The 24,497-nt window shown below is 40.1% G+C and overlaps 1 protein-coding gene across 2 annotated transcripts in view; it reads left to right on the forward strand.

Annotated features, from left to right (window-relative positions):
* Positions 1–24,497, forward strand: part of RASGRF2 (Ras protein specific guanine nucleotide releasing factor 2) — a 237,149-nt gene that overhangs the window by 170,766 nt on the left and 41,886 nt on the right. The window contains exons 18-19 of one of the 2 annotated variants that reach the window (XM_047070691.1): positions 1,834–1,878; positions 23,770–23,876. In XM_047070691.1, coding sequence (XP_046926647.1) covers positions 1,834–1,878; positions 23,770–23,876 — 152 coding nt within the window. The remainder of the gene's footprint in view (positions 1–1,833; positions 1,879–23,769; positions 23,877–24,497) is intronic. The other variant, XM_047070764.1, reaches the window with a different exon arrangement.

Below are 24,497 nucleotides of genomic sequence, written 5' to 3' on the forward strand. Positions count from 1 at the left end.
GGAGGCATCTAAATAAGCAAGCACCTTGTGTTACCAAAGAGGAAAATGAGAACCTGAGAGACGAAGAAATCTTCCAAGGCTTCTCAGTGAGATAAGCCCATTAAACAGTTGTTTCTGCCATCGCATCATGCTGCCCTCTCCATGGATGAAGGAGGAGAATAAGGATGGAATTGCGGAGAGATTTTAAAAGAAAGGAGAGTTGTCTCCTGATCTCCCTCATGAGGTGGCTGCAGTCTTCAAGTCACAGGTGATGTGGCGATGTCTGTGGAGAGTGAAGGACAGGGGTGAGCCTGGCAGTATGCACTTAGAGTACTGCCATTTGTGCTGCTAAAAGCTGTTGCATAAGGGCTTGTGGCGATCATTGATCAGTCAGCATTGTTAAACTAATCACTAGAGTAGAATTATACTGTAGGCTGCTCAGAATCTGTCTGAAATCCTTGGAGGGTCTTTAAACTGCACACTTCAGTACACAGTTGGATGGCAGTCATATTCTCCTCACTGCACTTTCTGTAAGATTCAAAGCAGGCACAGAATTTAAAACAAAAGACCACAAGAGCAGCTGCGGACACGAATGTCTGCATTCTGACCCTCCACCTCTCTGCGGCTGCCTCCAGGGCACATGAGGAAAAACAGAAGCCTTGCCTGGCAAGTTCTGATGGAATGATCCCAGACAGGGAGTATGGAGCAGCTAAGACTGTAACTGAACGTGATGGAATCAGACGAATTTGGTATTCAGCCATTTTCTGCAGACTCCCAGAGTTGTGCTGCCTTGACTCACTTTCCAACTTCAGATCTCAAATGAGCTTTCCACACTGCCAGCAAATCCTCGTGTCGCTATTTTCCTACACTCTGGGATGACCATTTCATGCCTTCTCTCTTTAGATCTCCACACTCCTCTCCATTCTTGGTTGATGGTCCTATCTCTTATTTCACAGTGAAAAAGAAATACCTCAAAGATAACCTCTTTCCTCCACTAATTTCATAAGCCCACCACACGTGGACTCTTGATCTACTCTCTCCCTGTGGCACTGGAAGAATCATCCCTGCACTGCCTTTAGGTCATCCCCTCCACTTTACCCCCACCTCACTCCCTGTCTCCTCCTCAAGAACTCTTATCATGCAGTTACCCTATTCTCCCTGAGCACCAGATTCTCCCTCTATTCGTCATAGCCATCAGCATGCCAACCAGTTTTCAATTCACCCATTTTATCTACTGCTCCATTTTGCTGCCTGTTTGCAAAGCAAAATGTCTTAAAAGAGTTATCCACACTTAATGTCTCCAGTTCATCACCTCCTTTTTTTCCTCTTTTCAGATTTTTACTTTGCCAATCCTGAAATGACTTGTATCTAGATCACCAATGACCTACATCTTGCCAAAGCCAAAGCCCTCATCGTAGTCAACCTCTTGCCAGCATTTGACGGAGATGATCACTTCCTCCTTGTTGAAACGCTTCTCTTCTTTGCCTCCCAGAGTCCCCATGTACCTGATTTTCCTTTGACTTTGCTCTCCTCCCCCTTTTGGTCTCCTTCTCTGGCTCCTCTTCTGCCAAATCTCTACTGGTTGTGGGGCCACAGTGCTCTTTCTGACCTTTTCCCCTGACTAAAAACTGTCCACGTAAGTAAGCTCATCCAGTGGCAGGATTTTAAGTCCAATTTAAATGTTTAATACTGTCTGATTTACATTTCCAGTCTGAACATTTCTACTTGAGTTTCAGGCTGTTAATGTATAATAGCCCCATTGATTCTGCCACTTAGATATCTATAAGAGACATCTTTCAATTTAAAACTAAAGTCTTGATTTTCTTCCTCAAACCTATCCCTTTCCCATTTCAGGAAATGGCATCATTATCTACCCAGCTGCGGAGGCCCCAAACAGCGGTACTGTTCTTGATTCCTCATTTTCCCTGAGACTTTGTATTAATTTCAATCCACACTTCACAAGGCAGCCAAAGTAACTTGTCCAACATGTAAATCAGATTATTATTCCTGTCAGACACCCCCTGGTGGCTTCCCAGTACCAGAGAACAAAATCCAGCTCTTTAACTTGGCTTAAGAGGTGCCTGGTAATCTTGTCTGCTCTCCACCTTCATCACCCTCCCCCTGGCCCTCATGTTCACCAGGCTGCAACCACATGGAATGCTTTCTGTCCCTCTAGGCATGCTGAGCTTCTAGGTCTTTCCATTTGCCGTTCTACTTGAAACACCGTTTGCCCAGGATTTCATGCAACCTTTTCGCTGTTCCTTTTCGCTGTTCAAATCCTAACTCATGAGTCCCCTCCATAGAAAGGGCTTCCCAGCCCTCCTAGCAGATATGCTGTCTCTCTCATAAGCCTCATTATGCTCCACATAGCTCTTCTTTTCAATACCTGATTTACCTTATTTATTTGGTCATAGATGTACTCTGAGCCCTCCAATAGATCATAGGTTCTGTGAGCAGCCATTAGATTCTCTGTGTCCACTGCTATACCCCAGCTCCTAAAAAGAGACTGCCACAAGATGCTCAATAAATATTTTGGGTCTGACTAAAATGAACTACCATTTGTGTTTTGTGGCTTCTACCCTCCCTCACAAGGTGTGTTTCATTTTCGAATAGTAAAATCCACCATTTTTATGCATTAAAATTTTATACATTTATGCATATAAATTCCTATATGTTAATAGTCACCAACAATCAAGAGGGAGAAGATGGCTTGTTTACACACCTCCTCCCCAACTATCTCTAAAAATTTCTGCTTCGGATTCTTCAGAATATCTCAACTAACTTTGTGGATACCCCTCCCTGTCCCCTACATACATACATGGGTACATGCTCATTCACGACTTTGTACACACTTTATACACACCCTCCCCAGATAAGCCAGCATTCATTCCTCACTCCCATGGAAAAGCACTTCTTGAGTGTGTATAGAATTCTGTAGAAAGAAATATAGAAGGGTTTTTACAATTATTATTTTAGTTTGTGGGGAAATTGACTTGATGTAAAGGGTATAAATATTGTTCCACATTAGTGTCCTGTGTCATATCTTAATCCAAAATAGGTAACAAATGCCTATTGGGGAGTTGAAACTAATGTACGGAAATATCATCTTCCCCTCCTTTTTCAGATAGTTAGTTACAAAGTTCCGCAGAAAAGAAAATGATAAGCAAATTTAAAGTTTGTTTCTTTCTCTCTCTGTCTCTCCCTGTCTCTCTCTTTTGGTATTTTGCATGTTAACCATTTCTAGTGCATTCACTGTATTTTCTTTTTTTATTTTAATTCCAGCACACACAGTATTATATTAGTGTGAGGTACACAATATAGTGATTCAACAATTTTATACCTTCCTCAGTGCTCATCATGATAAGTTTACTTTTGTTTTAAATTTTTTAACATTTTTTCATCTTTGAGAGACAGACAGAGCACAAGTGAGGGAGGGGCAGAGAGAGAGGGAGACACAGAATCTGAAGCAGGCTCCAGGCCTGAGCTGCCAGTACAGAGCCTGACATGGGGCTTGAACCTACGAACTGTGAGATCATGACCTGAGCTGAAGTCGGATGCTCAACAGACTGAGCCACCCAGGCACCCCTATGATAAGTGTACTCTTAATCCCCTTCGCCTGTTTTACCCATTCCCTCCTCACCTTCTCTCTGGTAACCATCAGTTTGTTCTTTAAGAGTCTGTTTTTTTGGTTTATCTCTTTTTTTTCTTTTTTCATTTGTTTTGTTTCTTAAATTCCACATATCAGTGAGATCATATGGTATCTGTCTTTCTCTAACTGATTTCACTTAGCATTGTACTCTTGAGATCCATCCATGTTGCTGCAAATGTCAAGATTTCATCCTTTTGATGGCAGAATAATATTCTGTTGTATATATATACTGCATGTTCTTTATCCATTCATCCATTGGTGGACACTGGGCTTCCTCTCTTTTAGTTTTGTTGATTGATTCCTTTGCTGTGCAGAAGATTTTTATTTTGATGTACTCCAAATCATCTATTTGTGCTTTTGTTTCCCTTGCCTCAGGAGATATATCTAGAAAAATGTTGCTATAGCAAATTAATTATAGAAAAGTTACTGCCTATGTTCTAAGATTTTTATGGTTTCAGGTCTCACATTTAGGTCTTTCATCCATTTTGAGTTTATTTTTTGCATGATGTAAGAATACTTACAGCATGTGGCTGTCCAGTTTTCCCAACACCATTTGTTGAAGAGACTTTTTTTCTCCTTGCATATTCTTGCCTCTGTTGTTGAAGATTAATTGACCACATAATTGCGGGTTTATTTCTTGTATTTCTGTTCTGTTCCATTGATCTGTGTTTTTGTCCCGGTGCCATACTGTTTTGATTACTACAGCTTGATGGTATATCTTGAAAGTTAAGATTGTGATACCACCAGTTTTGTTCTTTTTCAAAATTCTTTGGCTATTTCGGGTCTTTAGTGGTTTCATACAAATTTTAGGATTATCTGTTCCAGTTTTGTGAAAAATGCTGTTGGTATTTTGATGGGGACTATGTTAAATCTGTAAATGCTTTGGGTGGTATGGACATTTTTTTTTTAAGTTTACTTAAGTTTATTTGAGAGAGAGAGAGAGAGACAGAGAGAGGGTCAGAGAGAGAGGGAGACAGAGAATCCCTAGCAGACTCTGTGCCATCCACACAGAGCCTGACAGGGAGCTCGATCTCATGAAGCGTGAGATCATGACCTGAGCTGAATCAAGAGTAGGACACTTGGGGCGCCTGGGTGGCGCAGTCGGTTAAGCGTCCGACTTCAGCCAGGTCACGATCTCGCGGTCCGTGAGTTCGAGCCCCGCGTCGGGCTCTGGGCTGATGGCTCAGAGCCTGGAGCCTGTTTCCGATTCTGTGTCTCCCTCTCTCTCTGCCCCTCGCCCGTTCATGCTCTGTCTCTCTCTGTCCCAAAAATAAATAAACGTTGAAAAAAAAATTAAAAAAAAAAAAAAGAGTCGGACACTTAACTGACTGAGCCACTCAGGTGCCTGTGTTATGGACATTTTAACATTTGTTCTTTCAATCCATGAGCATAGAGTAGCTTTCCATTTGTTCATCTTCACTTTCTTTCATTGATGTTTTAGTTTTCAAAGTGCAGATCTTTTCACCTCTTAGTTGAGTTTATTCCTAGGTATTTTATTATTTTTGGTGCAATTATAATTGGGATTGTTTTCTTAATTTCTCTTCCTGCTACTTCATTATTAGTGTATAAAAATGCAATAAATTTCTGTATACTGATTTTGTATACTGTGAACTTACTGAATTCATTTGGCAGTTCTAGTAGTTTTGTGGTGGAGTCTTTAAGGTTTTCTATATACAGTATTCTGTAATTCAAATAGTAAAAGTTTTACTTCTTCTTTACCAATTTGGATGTCTTTTATTTCTTTTTATTATCTGAGTGCTGTGGCTAGGACTTCCAGTACTATGATGAGTACAAGTGGTGAGAGTGGATATCCTTGTCTTGTTCCTGATCTTAGAGGAAAAGCTCTCAGTTTTTCACCATTGATATGATGTTAGTTGTGGGCTTTTCCTATATGGACTTTATTATGTTGAGGTATGTTCTTTGTAAACCTACTTTGTTGAGGGTTTTTATCATGAATGGATGTTGTACTTTGTCAAATGCTTCTTCTGCATCTATTGAAATGATCACTTGACTTTTATCCTTCTCTTGTTGATGTCATGTATCACACTGATTTGCAAATGTTGAATCATCCTTGCATCCCAGGAATAAATCCCACTTGATTGTGGTGAATAGTTTTTTTTTTAATGTATTGTTGGAATTTGTTAGCTAATATGTTGTTGAAGATTTTTGCATCTGTTCATCAGAGATATTGTCCTGTGGTTCTCAGTGCCTTTATCTGGTTTTGGTATCAGGGTAATGCTGGCCTCATAGAGTAAGATTTGAAGCTTTTCTTTCTCTTCTATTTTTTTGGAATAGTTTGAGAAGAATAGGTTTTAACTCTTTAAATGTTTGGTAGAATTCCTATGAAGCCATCTGGTCCTGGACTTTTGTTTGTTGCAAGTTTTTTGATTACTGATTTAATTTCATTGCTGGTAATCAGTCCATTCAAGTTTTCTATTTCTTCCTGATTCAGTTTTGGAAAGTTATATGCTTCTAGGAATTTCTAGGTTGTCCAATTTGTTGCCATAAAATTTTTCATAATTTCTTATAATCGTTTGTATTTCTGTGGTATTGGTTGTTATCTCTCCTCTTTAATTTCTGATTTTGTTTGAGATGTCTCTCTCTTTTTTTCCTTTGATGAGCCTGTCTATCAATTTTGTTTACTTTGTTGATCTTTTCAAAGAACCAGCTCCTGGTTTCATTGTATTGTTTTTTTTTTTTATTCTATTTCATTTATTTATGCTCCAATTTTTATTTTTTCCTTCCTCCTGCTAGTTTTGGTGTTTTTTTCCTTTTTCTATCTCCTTAAGTGTAAGGTTAGATTGTTTACTTGAGATTTTTCTTGCTTCTTGAGTTAGGCCTGTATTGCTATAAACTTCCCTCTTAGAACAGCTTTTGTGTTCTAAGATGTATGAGCCTGATGATTTTGTGTTTCGATGTATGAGCCTGGGTGGCTCAGTCAGTTGAGTGTCTGACTCTTGATATCGGCTTACGTCATGATCTCACAGTTGTGGGATCAAGCCCCTTGTCAGGCTCTGTGCTGAACGTGAAGCCTGCTTGGGATTCTCTCTCTGCCCCTCTTCTGCTCATGTGCACTCCCTCTCACTCTCTTTCTCTCAAAATAAATAAATACATTTAAAAAATAGAAAAGAACAACTTTTGCAGACCGCCTGGATGGCTCACTCACTTAAGCATCTGACTCTGATTTCACCTCAGGTCATGATCTCATGGTTCATGAGATCAAGTCCACATCAGACTCTGCACTGACAGTGTGGAGCCTGCTTGCATTCTTTCTCTTCCTCTCTCCCCTCCCTCTCAGAATAAATAAATAAACTTTAAAAACTATGTTTAGGGCACCTGGGTGACTCAATTAGTTAAGCATCTGACTTTGGCTTAGGTCATGATCTCACGGCTCGTGGGTTCGAGCCCCACCTTGGGCTCTGTGCTGACAGCTCAGAGCCTGGATTCTGATTCAGATTCTATGTCTCCCTCTCTCTATGCCCCTCCCCCACTCATGCTCTGCCTCTCTCTCTCTCAAAAATAAACATTAAAAAATATGTTAAAAAATAAAAAGAACAGATTTTGCTGCATCCCAAAGATTTTGGACCATTGTGTTTTCATTTTCATTTGTCTCTCTGTATTTTTTTACTTCCTCTTTGATTTCTTGGTTGCCCCTTTCCTGTTTAGTGCCATGTTGTTTAACCACTATGTATTTGGTTCTTTCTAGATGTTTTTCTTGTGGTTCATTTCTAATTTCATAGCTTTGTGGTCAGAGAAGATGCAGAGTATGACTTCAGCCTTTTTGAATTTGTTGAGACTTATTTTGTGGCCTACTATGTGATCTTTGCTGGAGAATATTCCATGCGCACTTGAAAAGAGTGTGTATTCTGCTTTTTTAGGATAGAATGTTCTGAATATATCTGTTAGATCCATCTGGTCCTATGTGTCATTCAGAGCTGCTGTTTGTTGATTTTCTATTTGGATGATCTATCTATTGATATAGTGGGGTGTCACCCGCTCTTATTGTATTACTATCAATCACTTCCTTTATGTTTGTTATTAGCTGATTTATGTATTTTGGTGTTTCCATGTTGGCATAAATATGTACAATTGTTATATCTTGCTGGATTTTTTCCTTTTGATTATATAGTGTCATTCTTTGTCTCTTGTTACAGTCTTTGTTTTAAAGTCTGTTTTGTCTGATATAAAAATTGCTACCCTGGCTTTCTTTTCACTTCTATTTCACTGATAAATGCTTTTCCATCCCTTTCCTTTTCATCTGCATGTGTCTTTAGGTCTGAAATGAGTCCCTTGTAGGCAGCATATAGATGGATCTTGCCTTTTTATCCATTCTGTCACCCTATGTCTTTTTACTGGGGTGTTTAGTTCATTTACACTCCAAAGTAATTATTGACAAGTATGTACTTATTGCCATTTTATTACTTGTTTTATAGTTGTTTTTGTAGTTCTTCTCTCTTACTTTCTTATCGTTCTGTCTTCTCTCATGGTTTGCTGGCTTTCTTTAGTTATATACTTGGATTCCTTTCTCTTTATTTTTTGCATGTGTATTACTGGTTTTCGATTTGTGGTTGCCATTAGGTTTATATATAGCATCTTATGCATCTAGCAGTCTATATTAAGTTAATGGTTATGTAAGTTTGAGCCCATTCTTTACTCTTATCCCCTCCTCCATGTTTTAGATATATGGTGTCATATTTTACATCCTTTTGTGAATCTTTTGTCTGATTTTTAATAGATATACTAAATTTTACTCTGTGTGCGTCCTACTTTTCTTACTTCTGCTAATGGTTTTTTCTTTTCACTCCAAGAGTCCCCTTTAACATTTCTTGAAGGGCTGGTTTAGTGGTCATGAACTTCCTTAACTTTTGCTTCTCTAGGAAACTCATTATCTCTCCTTCTATTTTGAATGATAGCCTTGCTGAATAGAGTATTCTTGGCTGTAGGTTTTTCCAGTCAGCCCTTTGAGTATTATCATGCCACTTCCCCTTATTTTCTGCTGAGAAATCAGATGATAGCCTTATGGGGTTTCCCTTATATGTAACTATTTACTTTCTTCTTGCTGCCTTAAAATTCCCTCTTTATCCCTACTGTTTGCCATTTTAATTACTATGTTTCTTGGTGTGGACTTCCTTGGGTTGATTTTATTGGGGGCTTATGTGCCTCCTGGATCTGGATTTCTGTTTCCTGGATTTGAGACATTTTCAGCTGTTATTTCTTCAAATAAATTTTCTGCCCCCTTTTCTCTCTCTCTTCTCCTGGGATTCCTATAATGCAAATGTTATTATGTTTGATGTTGTCTCTGAGTTCCCTATGTCTATTTTAATTTTTTATTATTCTTTTTCCTCTCCAGTTCAGCTTGATTGGTTTCCATTATTCTGCCCTCCATGTTGCTGATCTGATCTTCTGTTTCCTCTATTCTACTATTCCCTCTACTGTATTTTTAATTTCAGTTATTCAGTTCTTCATCTATGATTGGTTCTTTTTTATGTTCTGTCTCTTTGTTGAAGGTCTCACTGAGATCCTCCACTCTCTCAAGTCCAGTGAGTTTCTTTATGACCATTACTTTGAATTCTCTATCAGGTATATTATTTGTCTCCATTTCATTTACCTCTCTTGCTGTGATTTTTCCTATTCTTTCATTTGGGACATATTCCTTTGTCTCCTCATTTTGTTAAACTCTATGTGTCCGTGTCTCTGTGTTAGGAAAGAGAGCCACATCTCTGCTTTTGAAAGTTGTGGTCTTATGAAAAAGAGGTCCTATAGTGCCCTGCAACACAATGTCCCATGTTCACCAGAACCTGCACTTGAGGGGTGTCTCCTATGTGTGTTTCATGCGCCCTACTATTGTGGCTGAGCCACATTTGCCTTCAGTCCAACTGACTGCAATGGCTCTCTTTGCCTGTTTTGGGCAGAATAGTCTCTTGTGTTGTTACTGAGCCAATCTGGGGCCATTTTGGGCTTGAGTTGAGTCAGAATAGGCATTTGCCAGAGCTACAGTAGCACTGAACTGTGGTGTGCCTTCCCTGTTTTGTCCCCTGAGAAGCTTTTGATGGTGAGCAGGGCCTACAGTCAGTCCAGATGTCTTCCCCGAGCCCCCCTGCTGGGACCATGTTTGGACTGGTGGGTGTGGTTATATTCCCCTCTTCCTAGGGCAGGAGTCACTTGAGAGCAGTGCTGGCCCTTGTTGGGGCTGCTTGTACATTGCCAGGTTTGTGGCACCACTTTGGATGGGCTCTGGCCAAGAGTGTACTGGGTGGGGGTGGGGTGGGGCAGGTCTGTAGAACACAGGGGCAGGGCATGTGGTGTTAACAAGATTTGCACTTGGGAATGCAAGCTGGTGCAGCCACTCTGGAAAGCAGTATGGAGGTTCCTCAAAAAATTAAAAATAGAACTACCCTACGACCCAGCAATTGCACTACTAGGCATTTAGCCAAGGGATACAGGTGTGCTGTTTCGAAGGGACACATGGACCCCCATGTTTATAGCAGTACTATCAGCAATAGCCAAAGTATGGAAAGAGCCCAAATGTCCCTCGAAGGATGAATGGATAAAGAAAATGTGGTGTATATATATACAATGGAGTATTACTCGGCAATCAAAAAGAATGAAATCTTGCCATTTGCAACTACGTGGATGGAACTGGAGGGTTTTATGCTAAGTGAAATTAGTCAGAGAAAGACAAAAATCATATGACTTCACTCATATGAGGACTTTAAGAGACAAAACAGATGAACATAAGGGAAGGGAAACAAAAATAATATGAAAACAGGGAGGGGGACAAAACAGAAGAGACTCACAAATTTGCAGAACAAACTGAGGGTTATGGGAGGGGTTGTGGGAGGGAGGATGGGCTAAATGGATAAGGTGCACTAAGGAATCTACTCCTGAAATCATTCTCGCACTATAGGCTAACTAATTTGGATGTAAATTTAAAACAATAAAAAATAAAATTAAAAAAAAATCAATATAAAAAAAAAAAGATTTGTGCTGGTCTGCTCTGTGAGGAGACCTAGTACTGAGAGGGCATGTCCACAGGAGAACACAGGCAGCAGGGCCTACTTTTAGCAACTTAGGTGTAGGGAGTGTTGGTGTTGCATTGGTTCCCACAGGTGTCTATGTGTCTAGGCTGTGGGGCAGTGGAGGGAATGGCATCCATAAGCTCCTTTGTCCCTGGAGAAGTCTCCCAAGGATCTCTGCCCCTCCAGCATGGGCTTTGATATGAGTAAAGAAATTTCCCTTCTGTTTACCCCAGGCATTTTTCAAACTGCTACTTCTGTGCTTTGTGTCCAAGGGGCTGCTTGTTGTGCTGTCTCTTTAAGGGCATGGACTCTGTTTCCTGCTGCCTTCCAGCTCTCCCAGAGTTGAGCCCACTGATTTTTAAAGTTCCAGGTGTTAAGCCCCACTGGTTGTAAGAACTCATGAAATTATGCCCCTCTGGCTTTCAAAGCCAAATGTCATGCGTATTTGTCTTCCCCATGCAGGTTCCCCATGGCAGGGGTGGCTGGTGTGAGTGTCTTGTTTCTTTCCCCTCTCCACACCCACAGTATCCCTCCCTCCATGGACAGTCCATGGGTTTGTTTAACTTCTGAGTCTCTGCCCTCCCTATCCTCTTTGATGTTGCCTCTTCTATACATTTAGCTGTGGAGAGCATGTTCTGCAAGTCTTTGGGTTGTTTTCTAGGCTATTTAGACTCATGTGGGTGTTATCTAGTTGTATCTGTGGGATGAGGTCAGCTTCGGGTCCTCCTACTCCACCATCTTCCCCAGTAGTCATTGCATTCACTGTATTTTCAAAGGCCTCTTGGGTAATACTGGTTGTATTGTCAAGAAACTCTGACATAAAGTATTCTATCTTAAATTGTGTTTTTTTTTAAATTGCTGTATTTTAGTTTTCAAACTGGTTCAACTTATTATTTCCAGTGAGCCTGTGTTACCTCTCAGTCTGCAGGCTGTTTCTTTCCTTCTTGCCTCTGCAGTAATCTTGAAAATCATTTTGGTTACTTGGTGGTTTCACTTCCCCACTGACTCCTCAAATGCCTTCATTCTGCTTCAGCAGAAGTTACCATCACCCTGTTCACTGGCAGTATGTTCTTTCGCATTCCTGTGCCAGCACAGAAGCTGGTGACAGCAGCAGTGGGAGGGCTGCAGGTTACACAGCAATAAACAGGAGCACCTTGCATTCCTTGGGACCAGGCACTCGGGTAGCGTGTTTTAGTGGGAAGAACCTGGGTTTTAGAATTGGATCATCTGGCCACAAGTTCTGTCTCTACTTTTACTATCTGTGACCTTAGGTGGCTGTTGGGCTTTCCTCATCTGTAAGGCTGCTGGACCTTTTCCTCATCTGTAAAAGCAAGGGATATGTTTTCTGGAATTGTGAGAACAGATATAATATACAAACATTCTCATAAGTTTTATTGTAAGTTCAGGATGTAATCATTCCTCTATGAATCTCGACAGCACACATTTTTAAAAATCCATAAAAACAATTCAGCTGACAGTTTTAGTTACTAATTTCCTTGAAAAATGAAAGCAAATGTAAGATATTGATTTTGCCATTCTTCATGTATTTTTTATCACAGACAGTAATAAACCTGCTGAGCTTCTCTTCCCCAGTCTAGAAAAAATATGGGTTTTTTTTTCATTGTAATAGTTAATTGCACTCAGAGAAAATCTCAGGTTAATGTGAGTAAGGAGAAGAACTTAAAAACGGAAAGATAAGAACACACTTAAGAATAGGTAAAAGACAAAAAACAGAAACCACTATGCAGCGTTTGTTCATTGTCTCATGCATGTCTTGCCAATAGAACCTTTGAGAAACTGCCCTTTCACACTCCTGGCTATGTACTTTGAGTGGGAGCTTACATCCCTGCCATACACACACACACACACACACACACACACACACACACCCCTGCACATCTCCCAGTCATCCCAGCCCTCTATCCTTCATCACCACAGTGATGAGTTCGAGGAAGGCATAGATCCACTTTGGGCCAGTGAAAATACAAGGATTTGTTTGGGGCTTCTGGGATAGAAATTTCTGTCTCTCTTCAGTGAAAGTTACTAGAAAGCACGCCCTCTCATTCCCTGGATGGTGTGATATGAGGTTGTAAGACTGGCAGGACCTTACCCATGTTTGCTACTTGCAAATGAAAAGGGAATGTAAGGCACTGAAGAGAAATAGACAGGGGCCAGGCTGACATCATGTGTCCCTGAACTAAATGAATCTAGAACTATCTCCAGATATAAACAATAATTACTTTTTTAATCTAGGCGACTTCAGTTTAGGTGTTCTGTCCCTTTTGGAAACAAAAGATTGCTAACTAATATTCCATTAAAATGGAAGCAACTGAACATACAAATAGATTACTACGCCATCTGCCCTACTCTATACAGACTAAAGTTTAATTTCTGTAATCATAGCTATTTTTCTAGATAATCTCTCAAGAATGAAACTGTCAGTTCATAAACGCAGTGAACACTGTTAGCATGATGTTCAGCGTAGTGTATGTGCAAATCCCCTACTTGTCTGCATTTACCTCTTTTTTTCAGTATACTAGCTAACTGATTTTGAGCAAGTAACTAATCCTCTTCATGTCTAGGAAAATATTTTACATTTGGTTCAGTGTGCCATGGGGAGACATTAGAAGTACTTGTGCTGGAACAGTAACAAGTGAAAGTGATATTTAAGCTGATTTTTGAAGAGAAAGGCAACTTGCTTATTTGCAGGGTTTCAATTTAGATATTTTGGTGTTTTACTTGTTTTGAGGCTGTCTTCCCCATTTACAGAACAAACTCCTTGAGATCGGGGACCACATCTCTTGTTCACTGAGCACCTGCCTGATATCTGGAACACAGTAGATGCTCTGTAGCTATTGATTAATTGATTTAGAGATGGAGGAAGAATAGAAAGACAGAATGAAAGAAGGAGTAATGTCTAGGAGATAGTAACTATTACACATGTGTAAAGAATCTAGATTTAGGATTGTGGCAGAAGAGTGGAGTTACAGGGATAAATTTGACAGATGCTGTCAAAAAGTTAACAGTATTTGTTGACAGAATGGGAAAAGCAAAAGAGCGACAGAGAAGAGTGAGGTTTCCCACCTGAGAAGCTGAACCCGTGGTGATCTCATTAACTCAACGGGAAAGTTAACATGGGGAGGAGCTTGAGAGCAAGAAACATACATTTAATTCTTGGATGTATTTCTTATGAGGGTAGAATGTGTGATTACTGTGGGAATATTTCATAAGGAGCTTGAAATGAGGGATTTGGGGGACATGTTGGACCTGGACATGTCAGGTTGGAGTACACAGAAAAACCATGAAACAGAGTTATGTCCATGAGGGAGTGAGAACTGAATGGAGTCAGCTGGAGAACAGACCGAGAACTGAGAATGAGATAGTGGTAGACAAACTGGAGAACTGGGCATGGAGTGGGGAGAGTATTTCATGACAGAAGCAAAAGGGGGACAGGAAGAGAAGAGATATCCTCTGCTTGTTCCTTCAGACATGGTTCAGATAAAGAACACAGTCATCCAGGATTTCTAGACAATTCCTGCAGATAGTTTAAACATAGTCTAATAATCAGATTGTCTAGATCAGTCACTTTCAGACTTTTTTATTGCAACCTATTCTAAGAAATACATTTTGCGTTTTGACTCGGGACACACACACACACACACACACACACACACACACAACTGATACAAAAGTTTCCCTCAAGAATACTCATTCTCCCTGTGCACAATCTCTTCAGTTAGTTTTCATCTGTTTCACTTTTTTTAATGCTAGTAACAGCCCACCAAACTGATTTCACTCCCCATTAATAAGTCATGACCAGAAGTTTAAAAAGCAGTAGTCTATATAATGGTCACCTAGGAAAGAAACAATGAATTTGGGGAAAGAACACATTTTGAGAACATTTTACTTCTAATTAGATAAAGGTTTTTGTTTACTATCCATTACAATATGAAACATATATTTCTATGATGGGGCCATTCTGTCAGCACTCCTCAAAATTTAGAAGAAAGAACAGGAATGTGCTTACTTTGCTAGCGTCTTCTGTTATAGTTTTAAGTGTTGGTTTACCACCTTGCAAGAAAAACTTAAAGTCTAAACTTTGGATCTAATGAGTTGCAATTAAAAGCACTCTGGGTTTGGAAACGGACAGACCTGGGCTCAAATTCTGATTCTGCTGCTTAATAACTATGACCTTTGCCAAGTTTCCCAACCTCTTGTATGTTCTGTTTCTTTATCCCCGAATGAGGATAACATTTACCCCATTTGGTTGCTGTTGTTATTGAAGAAGCCACATTATTCATGGTACTTTACCTAGTACTTGGGGGCACGCATTAAATGGTAATTATTATTATTGTCTTTGGTTGTGAAGGTTAAATTATAGGCCACTTGTAAAGCTCCTAGTACAGTACCTGGCACAAAGCAGCAATACGGTTATAATCCAAGAGCACAGAAATGTACAAACCAATTATATGACATGCTTTTTAGAATATTTGCTGGAGGGGCACCTGGGTGGCACAGATGGTTAAGCGTCCTACTCTTGATCTCGGTTCAGGTCATGATTTCACAGTTCCTGAGTTCAAGCCCCGCATTGGGCTCTGCACTGATGGTGCGGAGCCTGCTTGGGATTCTGTCTCTCCTTCTCTCTGACCCACTCCTGCTTGTGCACTCGCTTTGTCTCTCTCTCTCTCAAGATAAATAAATAAACTTAAAAAATATTGAAAAGAATGATATTTGCTGGGTAAGGCAAAGCACGTCGATAACATTGATGTTATTGGGGAGATTGAGTCCCATTTGTTTAAAGTGAAAAAAGATGCATCACTGATACACTTTTCTTAATTCCCTCACTAATGTAACCATTAAAGTGATTAGAGTGCGTTTATTCAACAAGTCTAAATATATTAAGACCTACAATGTCAGGTCCTGGAGATAAAAACCCAACAAGAAACAGTTCCTAGATATATGATGAAGTAACCAATAGTGTTTACTTTTTCTCCCAGGCAGCCCTCCACCATGGACCACTGATAGTAATATTATGTCTGTGCCTTTTGGCTCTTTCTGATTCTACTCTGGCTTGCTTCACTAATTCAGAAGGATGGCTTTAAGATGCTTCGTTGGAATTAATAAGAGCTCTGTGGTCCAGTTCTTGGTGATCTACCTTTGATGTTAAAATACTTCACCATGCTCAAGAATTCTTTTTCTTTTATAGTGTGTCCTCAGTAGCCTCAGGGTAGCTCTAACTGGCCTAGCTCATCATCAACCTATGTGTAATCTCACCATTATTTTACTTGCCTCTTACAGAGTAGGCAGTGAAGTTGGCTGAGTATCATATCATTTGAAGAATAAAATGAAACTGTCCTTTTTTCCCCTATTTTCAATGTCCTTGCCTCCCTCCCCACTACTTTATTGTATGTTCTGCTTGTGATGGATCTCGAATATGTGATCATCACGGTAATATGGTGAAAGCATGCCCTTAGTTCAGATATATAGCACTTGCAGACCCTTTCAGTTTCCATAGGGAGTGATGCAATTTTTATTAAGAAAAACAACTTCTGAATGCCGGTGTGCAAAGCTGAAAGGGCCTACAAAGATGCTTGAGATGAAATCCCTTCACCAAGGAGTATATAGTTTAATAAGAGAGGTGTCACATCTACCAGTTGCTATACAGGATGGCATGACTCATGAGGCATCTGGGGGAAGGACCATAAAGTTGAATCTCATTCTGTATAGTGATTCTGCATAGTGATTTGGCTTTTATCACTTTTCCAGATGACTTTTGTTGCCCAAATTAGCCATTCTGACCAGTGCTTACAATTGAAAAAGAATATGCAAAAATTGGAAAGACAGCAATCTTGGGGTGATACTATTCTAGATATGTGTATTGCTAAAAGAAACTCTCCTGGTATGTGTGGTTTCATTGTGCTATCACTCTTGACAATTGAAAGATGTGTAAAGCCCTGCAAAGATATGCTATTTCCTATTGCAAAAAATGCACAAGAACTCCTTGGGGCTAGATCTTTGATTCTAGGGCAGAATGGCTTCCACATGGATGTTACCACCACTTAATTGTGTATGTAGTTCATACTTAAATTCAGAAATAAATATTGCCCAAGCAGCTCCCGATTTATATGGTGGCTTGTGATAAGGAGAAAATCTGAAGAGTTGTGGAAGATTGTTGTTCCGATAACATAGCTTCAAAGTCTGCGAAGATGGGGAGACAGGCATATCTGATGACATGAGAACACATTAGAGCCCAGTTAAGGCATTAATTTCAGTTAATGAATAAACAGCAGTCCTTTTATAAAACTTGATCTATCAGGATTTGCTACAGGTATGCCCCTCAGAAAGATGGTTCATGTATCTGGTTTAGGGAATTTCTAAGTTGTTGCTGGCTTAAATAGAAGTAAGAGAGTATTTCTCTAAAAAATCAATGACCTCAAGCAGTGAAAAAAGTTCTTCAGGAAGGAAGTTGATGTTCATCAAATCCTTACCGCTTTCACATACACTTACAACTAGCTTTCTGTTATAAGTATTTTGTGAGGAACCACAATGAGATACCGCCTCACACCCATTAGAATGGCTAAAATTAACAACTCAGGATACAACAGGTGTTGGCGAGGATGTGGAGAAAGGGGAGCCCTTTTGCACTGCTGGTGGGAATGCAAACTGGTGCAGCCACTCTGGAAAACAGTATGGAGGTTCCTCAAAAAATTAAAAATAGAACTACCCTATGAACCAGCAATTGCACTGTTAGCAACTTAACCAGAGGATGCAAAATGCTGATTTGAAGGGGCACATGTACCCCAGTGTTTATAGCAGTGCTATCAACAGTAGCCACATTATAGAAAGAGCCCGAGGGTGCCTGGGTGGCTCAGTAGGTTAAGCTTCTGACTCTTGGTTTTGGCTCAGGTCACGATCTTGTGTTTTCATGAGTTTGAGCCCTGCCCTGGGCTCTGTGCTGACAGTGTGAAGGCCTGATTGGGATTCTCTCTCTCTGCCCCTCCCCTGCTCATGCTGTTTCTGTATCTCTCAAAATAAATACAAAAAATACAGAATAATATTAAATAAATACAATAAATACAAAAAATAAATTAAAAAAAAGAAAGAGCCCAAATGTCCATCAACTGATGAATGGAGTAAGAAGATGTGGTACATATATATACAATGGAATACTACTCAGTATGGAAATGAATGAAATTTTCCCATTTGCAACAATGTGGATGGAAGTGGAGGGTATTATGCTAAGCAAAATAAGTCATAGAAAGACAGATACCATATGATTTCACTCATGTGGAATTTCAGAAACTAAACAGATGAACATATGGGAAGGGAGGGAAAAATAAGATAAAAACAGAAGAGAGGCAAACCATAAGAGATTCTTAAAAATCAGAGAACAAACTGAGGGTTGCTGCAGGTAGAGGGGTGAGGAGGGTGGGGAAAATGGGTGATGGGCATTAAGGAGGGCACTTTTCAGGATGAGCAATGGGTGTCGTATGTAAGAGATAAATCACTGGGTTTACTCCTGAAGCCAAGGCTACACTGTGTGTTAAGTAACTTGAATATAAATTTTTAAAAAAAGATTAAAAGAATAAGTGTTTTGTGAGGGACACTGGATCAAGGGGATGGATGGATGAAGCCAGCTATAGGTGAGAACATAATTATAATAAATATTATTTCGCTGAGTGCCCTGTTTTACAAGAAGTATTTAATTTTTTTAAATTAGAGAGAGAGTACATGAGTGGGGAAGAGGCGCGGGGGAGAGAGAGAGAGAGAGAGAGAGAGAGAATTGAGAGAGAATCTTAAGCAGGTTCCACGCTCAATGCAGAGCCTGATGCAGGGCTTAATCCCACAACCCTGAGATCATGACCTGAGCTGAAATCAAGAGTCCATCGCTCAAAAAATCTGAGCCATGCTGGTGTCACAATTATTTAATTTTTTAAGTTTATTTTTATTTATTTTGAGAGAGAGCAGGGGAGGGGCAGAAGGAGAGAGAGACTGAGACTCCTAAGCAAGCTCTGCACTGTCAGTGCAGAGCCTGACACAGGGTTCCATCCCACAGCTGTGAGATCATGACTTGAGCCAAAACCAAGAGTCGGATGCTTAACCATTTGAACCACCCAGGTGCCCCAAATTATTTAATTTTTAAAACGACTCTATGTGGTTTCTTCTGCTCATTTTAGAACTTAGGAAACTGAGCCACAAACAGGTTGAGTAATTTGCCCCGGACTTTACTTCTTGTCCATCCTGGACCATATTAGGGATGGCCTGCCCTGTGAAGGCTGTAGTAGAATGTGTGTCTTTGGAGCCTTCCCTCCCTCACTGGTTCTCAGAATTCCTGCAGCACCTGGAAGGGTGGTCCTGCCTGCAGCTGGTCCTTCCATCCTAGTCATCTTTACTACTAGCTGTGGATTGTTCCAGATGCACCGACTGAATATGCGTTGTTGAAGATTGCATACGGGAGTACCTGGTTGCTTTCCAAGAGACTGTTGAGTACTGCAAGTGGCAGCAGGTAATTAGCTCTGAGCAGCGGAGGCAATGAGAATGTACCTAGCTGTGATCTCCATAGAAAAGATAAATAACATGGTTATTAGAAGGAGTTATGAAGAACATCCAAGCAGTATAATCAAATCCTAACCTGATGATAGAGGTTGAGATTTGAATTTATGGAAATATTGGAAATTTGATAAAGAAAATCCCTTAAGTGGCCTTTTAATGTATGACACTAAATAACTTGGAGAGCAGAAGAATGTTCCTTGCCTTTCTTGTCTATCTTCAACATAGACTACCCTGTCCACCCACACCTGACACAGACGCAAAGAGACCAGTAGGGATAGACGTTTTTTCCAAAATACATTAAGGTAGTAGCAACTCTATTAAAATGGCTTGTCTTTCTTAACATTTCACCTTGATTTTTATCTTTGTGTCCCGCCCTTGCTCTTATCTTTCACCCATTCTTCTCTCATCTCACTGATTGACCATCCTTATACCTATATATGCAGGTGAGGGACTCTGCCTCATCACCTTTTTTCAGTGTTCAAAGAACTTTTGACTTTCATTCTCCAGCATGATAGTGCCTTATGATTTCCCAGCTCTCACTCCAGTTGAATTCTCTGTTTTAGTTACTTAGAGCCTTCTATTCAACTTTCCTCATTCCCCATACCATTTCCTATCCTTTTCATCTGACTTTTCTTTACAAATAACAAATATATCCTCAGCAGTTGCTTCAAAGTTATCTTTGTCTTAGAGTTCCATCATTTTTCATTATTTCTGGTGTGGTTTTCATCGTATTTATCCTGCTTTGGGATTCATTGCAATTCCTGAACCTGAGGATTCATGTCTTCCAACAAGTCTGAAAAATTCTTTTCCTGTATTATCCTTCTGATTTTTTGCTGGAACTTCTAATTCTTTCCTCCATGTCTTTTAACAACTCTTTTCTGTTTTCTCTCTTTAACTCTTTGTACTGCATTTGAATAATTTTCTGAGACCTGTTTTTAAATCTTTTTCCAGTTTATTCTTTGCTTATTTAGTGGGGTCTGTCTAATCAGTGTTTTTCTACGTTTGAGTTTTCAATTTCAACTCATCTATTTTTCAACAATAATTAAAAGAATAATTCTGTTAACTTGAAGTTTTATGTGGTTCTTGTAAAATCTGACTTAAAAATTTTTTTTTCTGACTTTAAAATTTTTTATTCTTTTATCATGTTTTCAGTTCCTACTTTTGTTTTTTTTTTCATATTTATTTATTTTTGAGACAGAGAGAGAGGGAGAGAGAGAGAATGAGTGGGGGAGGGGCAGAGAGAGAGGGAGACACAGAATCTGAAGCAGGCTCCAGGCTCTGAGCTGTCCACACAGAGCCCAACGCGGGGCTCAAACTCATGAACTATGAGATCATGACCTGAGCCGAAGTCAGTCGCTCAAATGACTGAGCCACCCAGGTGCCCCTCAGTTCCTACTTGTGTATCTTTAATCTTTGTAAACACTTTAATTTTAGGATGTTTAAACTGGATCTGTGTAATAGTTCTGGTACCTGGAATTCTTGGTAGTGGTGGACGGGTAGGGTGGGAGTTCCTCATCCATGTGTCTATTGATCCTTGTTTATGGTAGATGGTTTGAGTGTTTTGTAATTTTGCATTATGAGTTTTTCTTCAGGGATTTTGTTAGTGGTGATCCATTACAGGCTGAGCTTGAGTTTCTGTCCCTCCAGAAAAGTTGTGTGTATACTTTTGTCAAGGGTCCCAGGATTAGCACTAGCCTGGGCTACTTTTTAATTTCTCATTTAGAGGGACAGACCACCCAATGGTGGCTGAATCTGAGCTTCATATCTCCGTGAAGTGGGCCTGTGGCTATCAGTTCTCAGGGAGGCTTTTTTTTCCACACCCCCACTGAGATCCAGGCTGAGGCAGGTAAGTTTCTTAACTGTCTCCTTGTGCACTTGGAGCACTTTTCCCCACTCGTTCACAGAGGGGCTGGTCTTTGGGGAGTTCCAGCTTCATGTGGGGTCTCAGTTCCCATTCTCTCACCCATACTTCATGAAGGCCCTGAGGCTTCTCCTGAACCACATGGTATATACAGTCCAAATCCTGTGTTACCAAGATTGGTAAACTGCTTTCGTCTTAGGGAAGCTAGCATCAGTTCAGAGGCTTGGTTCTTGATCTTGGTTTTTTAGATCTCTGTGTGTTTGACTCTAGAAAATTCCTTATTAATAACTCAGCTATGCATTTTAAAAGATATTTGTTATATTTTACCCAGAATTTATAAGCTTTTAATAGCAAACAATTTTTTTAAATATATCTTTTCTGCCAAGAGCACATCATCATCATCATCCTCTGACAGTGTCTGCTGTAGGGTTGAAAATGCCTGTCTACATCCAAAGAGTAGTATCGAAAAGGGGCCTCTGCCCTTGAGAAGTTCATAGATTTTTTTAGTCTAACTCATTTGTAAGCTCTGAGGACTATTCATTTAGTTTTTCACTCACTATTCTTTATATGCAAATCATATTCAATAAATACTGAGTAAGTCCTCACTATCCAGGCTTTCATTCATTTATTCAGCAAATACACATTGTGTACAGCATGGCTATGTGCCAGATATGTGCTCATCATGCTCAGCAAAAATACACCCAATCCCTGACTTCATGGAAGACACCAGTATTGATCAGATAAACTCATAAATAAATGTAAAATTGCAACTGTAACAAGTGCCAGAAAGTCAACGTGCTTGGTGCCCTGGGATGTGTAATGTTGATTTGTTCAGCTCCGGCCAGGACAGGCTTAATTGGGGAAGTGAAATAAACAAGAGTAGCTTTCACTGAGTACAAAGGAGAGCAATAATTGTGACGGATCCAGAGCAGTATGTGCAAAGCACGTGAAGATGAAGGACTAAAAGAAGGGTGGTGAGAAAGAAGGGGAAAAGTGAGAAAATATGGTTCCAGAAAAGGCTGAGAGGGAGCTAGGAGTCAAATCATGGAAAACCTGGTGGGCTATGTTAACTTTTTCTACTTATCATAGGAGCCATGGAAATGCTTTAAACGGGGGTGACCCATCTAATTTGGCCTTTGAAAAGATCTTTCTGACTTTAGACAAGAGAACAGATTTGAGGAAGCAAGAATGACAAAGGAGATCAGTTGTCAGTAGACCATTGTCAGTAGACCATTGTCAGTAGACCAGATTGAGAGTTGCTTGGTGCTGAACTTCAATTTTGACTTTGTAGGAAAGAAGATGTGGAAAGATTTGAGATTTACTTAGCAGGTAAAATTACCAGGAAGAAGCAAAGAGATGGGCCAGGAACGATTACAAAGTTTCTGGTGTATACATCTGGATGGCTGTTGATGTTCCTTTAATGGAATAGGGAACACTAGATAAGGACAAGGTTTGTTGGAAAGGCCATGGCTTTTTCTTTTATACCTATTGGGTCTGAGGTTTTTGAAACATCTAAGGGAAAAATATCAAGAAGCAGCTGGATAAATTGATCCAGAGATGAGAGAAGAGATCTGGGGATATAAATACATGAGTGATTTACTTGTTGGTGTTCATCAGGTGAGCCTTCCAACGGAGAGATGATGGATATCCCTTGGATATAGAGACGTGTAGGTTACTGGCGACCTTAACAGGAGCTGTTTTGGTGGTCATATGGGGTGAGAGGCTTGGAGGGGGATGTAGAGAATGTAGAAGAGGAGGAAATGGAATGAGTAAGTTAGACAACTTTCAAGAAGTTTGCCAGTGAAGTTTTATAAGGCTTTCATCCATTTTTAAAGGAAACATGTCAGTTAATTATGATTGGAAGGCAAAATCTTTTAAAACGTAGAGTCAGTAGGAAAAAATTTAAATGATTTCTTGATAGTGAGAAGGTGGCCAAGACAGGGACATAGGCTGGCACAAAGGGGAACCAAAGACATTCAACCAACATTGGATTGTAGTAACAGCTGATATTTATTGACCTTCCACTATTGTTTCAGGTGCCATTCTAAATGTTTAACATGTATTAACTAACTTAATCTCCAGAACAACTCTGTGGTGTGGGTATACTTATTAGCCCATGCAGGACATGAGGAAACAGGTCACCAGAGAGGTGCTGTAACTTACCAGGGTAACACAACAGGGATTTGAACTCCCAGTCTGGCTGTGAAGTTCATGTTCTTAACCTCTATGCTGTCGTGCTTCTCAATACATGGGTGCATAATAAGCTATTTGTATCATCTATGAGCTAAGGTGTGGGCTAATTCATCTACAAATACTGAAAACGTTATTGGTTATATAATGACTTTTGGGCAAAAGTATAAGTTAATGTTTTCTTAAATGCTTTGTTAAAATTTCCTTGGCTTTATGTTCTAGAACAAGGCAGGCATAAGTGGAAATGTCATTAGATCAGCATTAGTTTCAATCAGTGGCCTTTAATAAGTGTGTGCACATTATTCATTTAATTGCACCTGTAAAGATGTGGTAGCCTCATAACTGCAGTTATAATAGGTAAGTAAGTGGAATCCATAACAGTCTGAAGCTGCTTGTACCTGTCTGCGAAGATGTGCCATTTGTGAGTTTCCACTAACCAATGTCCCCAAATAAGTGACCTTCCCCAGATTCCTGGGGATTGGCTTTAACCACATGTGTGTGTTTATTCTCCTCCTAAGGATTCAACAACACTGAGAGAACATGCGACAAAGAGTTTATTATTCGGAGAACAGCCACCAATCGAGTACTGAATGTCCTCCGTCACTGGGTCTCAAAGCACGCGCAGGTAATTTAATGGCATCATTCATTACTTTCAAGGATTTTTCTAAACCAACTTTTTAAATTGTTACATATGTAAACTGCTTTCTGAGTCTTTGGAGTTAGGGTCTGAAACGTTGGAATTAGAGCCAAAGGAAAGAAATAGGAGGATATACACACAGATCAAAGCGAACACATGCAGATTTGCCAAACGCACACTGTCTCAGATCTGGCGTGACACAGGAGGCGAAGCAGGGCTCTACGCTTTCCTCATCTTTTCAGGCCACAGCACCCACCTGTGGGCACTCGAGCCACTGTCCTGTGCCACCCAGGGAGTGCCGTTCATGGGGCCCTCACTGTAGGCTGAGCTGTGCTGCCTGCACCCGGTACCCCTGGAGGTTAAGCATCACTCTGGTGCCACATACTCTGGTACCTGGTCGGGGAGTATTTTCTCGGCCTGATTTAGGAGATATTTTGCCCCACGACTTTGATTTTTTGGGTCCTAGTATTCTGTTTTTAAATTGCATCATGCTGACAGGACACCTACTTGTTATTTGTGTGTTTTCATTACACGTTTGTAGAATTGATACCCATTTCGCAATTTCACAAAATAAAGCAAGGGCCTCCTTTGCTTCATTGGCATGAAACA

This window comes from Lynx rufus, unplaced genomic scaffold (assembly GCF_022079265.1).
Source record: "Lynx rufus isolate CCGP_SWC_20201006 ecotype Redwood Valley unplaced genomic scaffold, mLynRuf1.p SCAF_1, whole genome shotgun sequence".
NCBI classification, from domain to species: Eukaryota; Metazoa; Chordata; class Mammalia; order Carnivora; family Felidae; genus Lynx; species Lynx rufus.